We start from the raw sequence: 6608 nt of genomic DNA on the forward strand, positions 1-6608 counted from the left end.
ACTTAGATATATGAAATATCTTATTTTATACTATGTAAAGAGTACAAATAAAAAGCCATTTTAAAAATGTTAATATATATCTGAATGAAAAGAATCTCAAATATTTTAAATAAAAAGTTGTTGTCAAAAATTCAAAATGAATAATTATTGTAGAATTATATTTAATGCATTTTAAAATTATAATATATATAATAATATAATAATAATAACTATATTATAAATAATAATTTATATTTCAAAAGATTTCAATATCAAAATTCAACTTTGAAAATTAAATAAGAAATAACTTCAATCTTCAATAAAGTATATGAAAAATAATAATTCATTAATCAAAATAAATAATTCTTACTCAAAAAATAGTAATCATCCAAACGATTCTTTATCTTTGCACACTGACAAATGCTCATTATCCATCATTTAACAGTTCATAAACATGTAATGAATTATTTATCCGGTCAATTAATCGTTGATAATAACGTTGATAATAATACAACAGCTATAAATTTCTCTGTAAAGAACTTGTGAAAGTTCCATTATGATCACGGTCGATCGACAATTATTACTTCGAACGTGAGAAAAGAAATGGTGGATTACGTGTGAAGGATAATCAAACATGATGTACGGACGATATAGTTACGCAGTGACATCGTTACAAAGTGAAACTTATCCATAAGATCTGTCTTCCTGCACGCCTACCTTCTCTCACAACCTCAGCCTTGCCGATCTCTATCTTATAATGAGCTGTCGGCACATCGTCTATTGCAGTACGGTACAATATTTTCGGCTCGAACATGATGCAGGGATCCGGTTCCTCTATGCAGCTTAACAAAAGACCTTTCGCCTGTTTCGCTCCGCGGGGCATAACGATCTGAAAAGGACGTAGGTTACAATTCATTGTTGTGGTCATATACCCTGTGTTATGGTCATATACACGCAATCAGTGATTACATTCTGGAATTCAGAGACAATCTTATCTTTATTTGAAAGTTTTAACACTGAAATTATATGTATATGCACAAAAAAACATTTATTTGATGATATAATAATAAAATGAGTTTATATTTTCATTTTGAAAAGCGTACATATATAAAAAATATGTGCATCGATAAATCTATCATGTTTTTCACCATATTACAGATTTTTAATGAAATCAAGTGTGAAATTTAAATTTATAATAATGAAAATTTAAAAATTAAAAATTAAAAATTTGACAAATTATTAATTAATAAGTTTGAATTATAAAATTCAAAATTTTTAATTTATTATATGAAATTTAAAAATTTACAATTTCCAAGTTCTAAAATTAAAATTTTTATAAAATTAATATTTTCACTATATCTTTAAGAAATATTATGATATTAGAATTTTAGCACGATGCGAATGAAAAATATTATTTATTTTATATGTTTATAGATTATTATATTATAAAGCATTGCTTTATGAATAAATACAGAAAATTTGAAAAGTTAAAATAAAAAAATCATATGACTATATAATATAACTATTTTTTACGATTTATTTTTCTTGAAAACATTCATTAGTGTTCTTATCATTATACATATGTATACATGTATTATTAATGACATTAAAATTTATATATTTATATGATATTAAAATTCACATTAAAATACAAATAATTTTGAATCAAAATAATTAACCAGTTATATAAACATCTATAAAACATTCTAAAATATATATTTTTTAATTTTCATTTTTAAAATGTATTATTTTCCAAAGATAGAATATTCCTCCTAAAAAAAAAAAATATTTTTTAAAATTTTATTAATTATTCAATAATTCAAAAATAACATGAGAAAGCAAAGATAAATTGAATGACGTAAAAGAGATATGAGGCAGTATGCACTTTAATTAATGAAGTTTAGACTTCGATAAAAATATGTTCGAAACAGGTGTATAATAGAATATATAAGGTATGCATAGTTTCATTACATAGCTTCATTTTCACGGTTGGTATTGTATCAAAGCGCGAAACGAAGAACGTGTGATCTCTTGGTTTCAGGAAATGTCGGCGTGATGTTGCGCACCGATGTTCATGTAATCGAGATGTATAGTGTCGGTAGCAACGCGTTAGTATATGAGGAAAACTTTCTTCATGAATACGTAGAGTACATATGTCGTACAATATTCATGGGATCTCTTCTAGAAAGCCAATGACTATAGCTAAAGCATAGTCTTTGACGAAGAATATATCCTTGAGTATAGAAATTCGTTCTACATGCTTGTTCGAGTTCTATAATATTTCTATTCATTCGACCGATTTCTTTTATGATCGATTTCAATTATAGTTGAATAATTAACAATTACAAATCTAAAAATTTCTGAAATGTGCAAATTAAAATGAAAGCGATTTGATAAAAAAGTTAAAAAGTACTGACTGAATGATTTATGATACAAAATTATTAGTTTGTATCATAAATTTATTCTATTACATGGATCAATATAAACTCCATAATTGTATCTTTACAAACATCTATCGGAGAATAAATGAAATATTTATTATCGACCAGAGCTAAAAAACTTTACATGAAAAATATAATTGTCATTTTCAATATTATCGATATTGTTACTTTGGAGAAGACAATAATGTTTTGCGAAAAGAATATAAAATTTATAATAATTAATATTTTATTGTTTAATGTATAAATTCATAATAGAATTATATTAATTAATAAAAAAAATCATATATATATATTTATATAATATATATAATTTATATATATATATAAAATATATAATACATAATACATATACATATAATAATATATATATATTATTATAATAATAAAATTGCTTTTTTAATCGGATTTGTTTTTTTTTTAATTGAATATTGAATTTAACTAATTAGTGCTATATTTTTATTTTAATTGACAAGTCTCTTAACGAATTATTTTTGCCCGATATCTTCATTTAGGAAACTTTGTTTGTTTATTGATTTTTATTAAATTTTTAAACGAAATACTGCAATATTATATATCTTAATATTTCATGTATATATCAAAAATCAGATTTTCTTTGATACAAAGAATAATCATAAAGTCATCACGAATTATTTGAATCTAATATTCTATACAGTAGAATATTTGCACTAATATGCAATATGTATATATTATTATTATTATAATTACAAAATCTTGTTCTTTGAAAATTCTGTCATTGCTAAATGTTTGATATTAATATAATAAAATTATAGAAAATACCTTTTATATTGAAAATATTGAATTATATAATTTTTCTTATATACCTTTAATCCTGGTGTATGAGCAAAATAAGCTTCTGGACTTTGCGAATGATAGAGACCACCATGACCGACAGCACCGCAAGGTGCCCGAACTGTTAACTTACCACACTCGAATTCTCCTCCACTTCGGTATCTCATTTTCGCCGCTTCATTTACCAACTGCAGATATAATAATTTCATTTAGATAAATATTCAATTTTAGATTTATATTTTAATAATAACATGATTTTCTTAATAAAATAATGTTTTTAATTTTTTGAAAATTAATAATCAATATTTTTTTTAAAATTAGTAGTCAATATTTTCAATAATAATAGTACCTGATCAAAAGCGGGAAATATATAATCAGCAAATTGAATTTCTGCGATTGCTGTTATGCCAGCAGTAGCTAAACCAATTCCAAAACCAGCAATTCCTTGTTCGCAAAGCGGTGTATTAAATACTCGTTCTTTGCCAAATTCTTTTTGTAAATTTATCGTACAACGAAATACTCCTCCGAATCCAACATCTTCCCCAAATATCACTGGATATAGAAAAATAATTGTAACATTTTTTATTAAAAAAATATATGTATGAATATTGTATAATTATAAACATTATGAATATTTCAAATTATGAATATTTTTTTCAAATTATATATATATTATATATATAATAATAATAATATAAAAATAATCTATATATTATAATTAGTACATTATTAATTATAAGAGATAAATTAAAAATTTAATTTATATATTAGAAAATTATTGTAACTTTCCTATAGTATTTTTTTTAAATCATTTAATAATAATATTATTTGTTTATAAATAATTAGAATTTAAATTATAAATGCTTTATAAATAATATTTTTTTTATCTTTAATTAATTGTTTAGTAGAGAAAAAAATTTTTTTATATTATTTCATTACCTGCATTAGGATCCTTTGTCATTGCAATTCGAAGTCCATTGTTTATTGCTTGATACATATTCATTTTTTCAGTTTCACCTAAAGTATAATTATATTACAATATTTTTTGTTTTTATATTTACATATCATTGTATTTTATCAATCATACTTATCTATTCATAATATAACTGAATGTAAGATATTATTTTTTTATTTTTTATTTATCTTGTTTACAATTTTTCAAAATATCAAATATAATTAAATTATATTATTATTATAATTATCAATAAATTAATTAAATTAACTTAATTACTGATAAAAATATATATAAACATTGTATTTTCATTTATATTATTAATATCATTTATATTATTAATATTAAGAATATTAATGATATTAAGATGCTTTCATTAATAAAACTTCATTCTTATTTAATTTTCAATATATAGATAAGCAATTTTCTTATTTCATTTTAAAATTTAATTTAATAATTTCATAACAATTCCATATAAATTTATTCAATTTTTGCTTTAAATTGCCTTTTATTTATTAATTATGAAAGTATTTTTATTTAATTAATAAAAAAATATTTTTTAATCAAAATTTAAATTGTCTTTTATTTATTAATTATGAAAGTATTTTCATTTAATTAATAAAAAAATATTTTTTAATCAAAATTGAAATATCAATTGTACTCACCTGGAATATTTTTGCTCTTGTCAATATAATACGTGAATTGTATCCATCTGACATGTTCGCGCAATACTGATTTATCGGCGAGATTAAAAACGAAAGATGTACGAGCATTCGTTAACCGCGTAAACAATTTACTGAGTATCATCGCAACGAAATGACGATTGGAAGAGTGTAGCGATAATGAAAGCTTTTTAATATCCGCTTATTCTGACTTATATATATTATTGTAATTTAAAATATTCGAACCTCCATAGTTAATGTAGATTTCGTAAACATTCTTATTTTCGAATATACTGTTTATATACATATTTCACTGTTGTACGTATGTGTATATGTATAATAATCACATGATTATAGCGGAAAGAGTATGCATACGTATACATATTTATATGATTATACATGTGACTTCTTTCCAGAAGTCTCTGGTACTATATTATTTCTCGTATCATATAATTTCTTTTTTCCTTATGTTTGGAAAGAGGAGCACGATATGCAGTATAATAGATATATGTATATATTATGTAACTAGTATTTATATATTATGTAACTGAATTCTGTTATAATTTTGAAATAATAGAAGATGGAAAAAATTTTGATTGACTAAATTTAAATGATATCATTCATATCATTGATGGATAATATATGATTTGGAATTCATATCTATTCTGATTTTATTAATAAATATATTTATATATATATATTTAGAGTATTAGGATATTTTGATGAGAAATTATTAGTTTAAGATATTTTAAGATATTTTGATATTATTTTGTTAATTTTGTATTTTGATTCACATATATATGAATATTTCTAACATAAATGTTTATTAATAATTTTATCATGTAATTAATTGACTAATTTAATATTTCAAATTTATGAAAAAATTTAAAAAAGTGATATAATGATGATTTTTCTTTGTTGAATAATTTAAAAAGTTTATAATTTTAATACGAATTGCTTATTTGATAAATAGCTTTAATTATAAAAAATACTCATATTATCCTTATATTTTATATATATTTTTTATACACTTTTTATTTTTTACAAAATTGTATTGATTTGAAATTGAGTTATTTTTAATACTTAATGTCTGTTAAATATTTTACAGACATTAATATTTCAATATCATATACAATTTAAATACGTTATAAATATATAATTATTTTTAAAAAATGCTGAAGCAAGTTCGTTAGTATCTGAATCTAATTTATAAATATTTAAAATTTAATCAAAATTTAATTAAAATTGCTATGAATAGATACTATTTGTAAGCATGATGAAATTGTTAGTAAACTTGAGCGAATCGTAATAGACATTTAATATATATAAACATATAATATATATAATATATAGATATATTGAAATATAATATTAAAAAAATAATATTAAAATATCTTCTAAAATAATCATTTCTTAATTATAATATTTATTACAATATTTTTCTGAAAAGAATAAAAATGTATTCAATATATTGAAAAGTAGATACTTTTAACTAAAAAAATAATAATAAGATATGTAAAAATGTCTAAACATTTCTATTTTTGAAATAAAAATATAATATTCTATAAATCAGAAATATATATATTTATATGTTTTGATCAGAATTTGACATATCAAAATTTATTAATTTTCTGGTTAATAGAGCAATTATATTATATATTATAATATGTAGTTATCTTATTTGTGGGAAACAGTTTCATTGCTCAATAGTTTCAATTGTAATAATCTTACACAATACTGATTATGAGTTTAGGAAGTGTTTAA

At 21.1% G+C, this 6608-nt stretch overlaps 1 protein-coding gene across 1 annotated transcript in view; it reads right to left on the reverse strand.

The window, feature by feature from the left end:
• Nucleotides 1-5159, reverse strand: part of LOC102678947 (2-oxoisovalerate dehydrogenase subunit beta, mitochondrial) — a 15633-nt gene extending 10474 nt beyond the window's left edge. Inside the window, exons 1-5 of the mRNA XM_006623740.2 lie at nucleotides 4848-5159; nucleotides 4170-4247; nucleotides 3580-3782; nucleotides 3263-3418; nucleotides 697-868 (exon numbers count right to left, since the gene is read on the reverse strand). Coding sequence (XP_006623803.1) covers nucleotides 697-868; nucleotides 3263-3418; nucleotides 3580-3782; nucleotides 4170-4247; nucleotides 4848-4989 — 751 coding nt within the window. The 5' untranslated portion in view covers nucleotides 4990-5159. The remainder of the gene's footprint in view (nucleotides 1-696; nucleotides 869-3262; nucleotides 3419-3579; nucleotides 3783-4169; nucleotides 4248-4847) is intronic.
• Between the last annotated feature and the right edge of the window lie 1449 nt (nucleotides 5160-6608).

Source organism: Apis dorsata, unplaced genomic scaffold (assembly GCF_000469605.1).
Source record: "Apis dorsata unplaced genomic scaffold, Apis dorsata 1.3 scaffold_935, whole genome shotgun sequence".
In the NCBI taxonomy this organism is placed as follows: domain Eukaryota; kingdom Metazoa; phylum Arthropoda; class Insecta; order Hymenoptera; family Apidae; genus Apis; species Apis dorsata.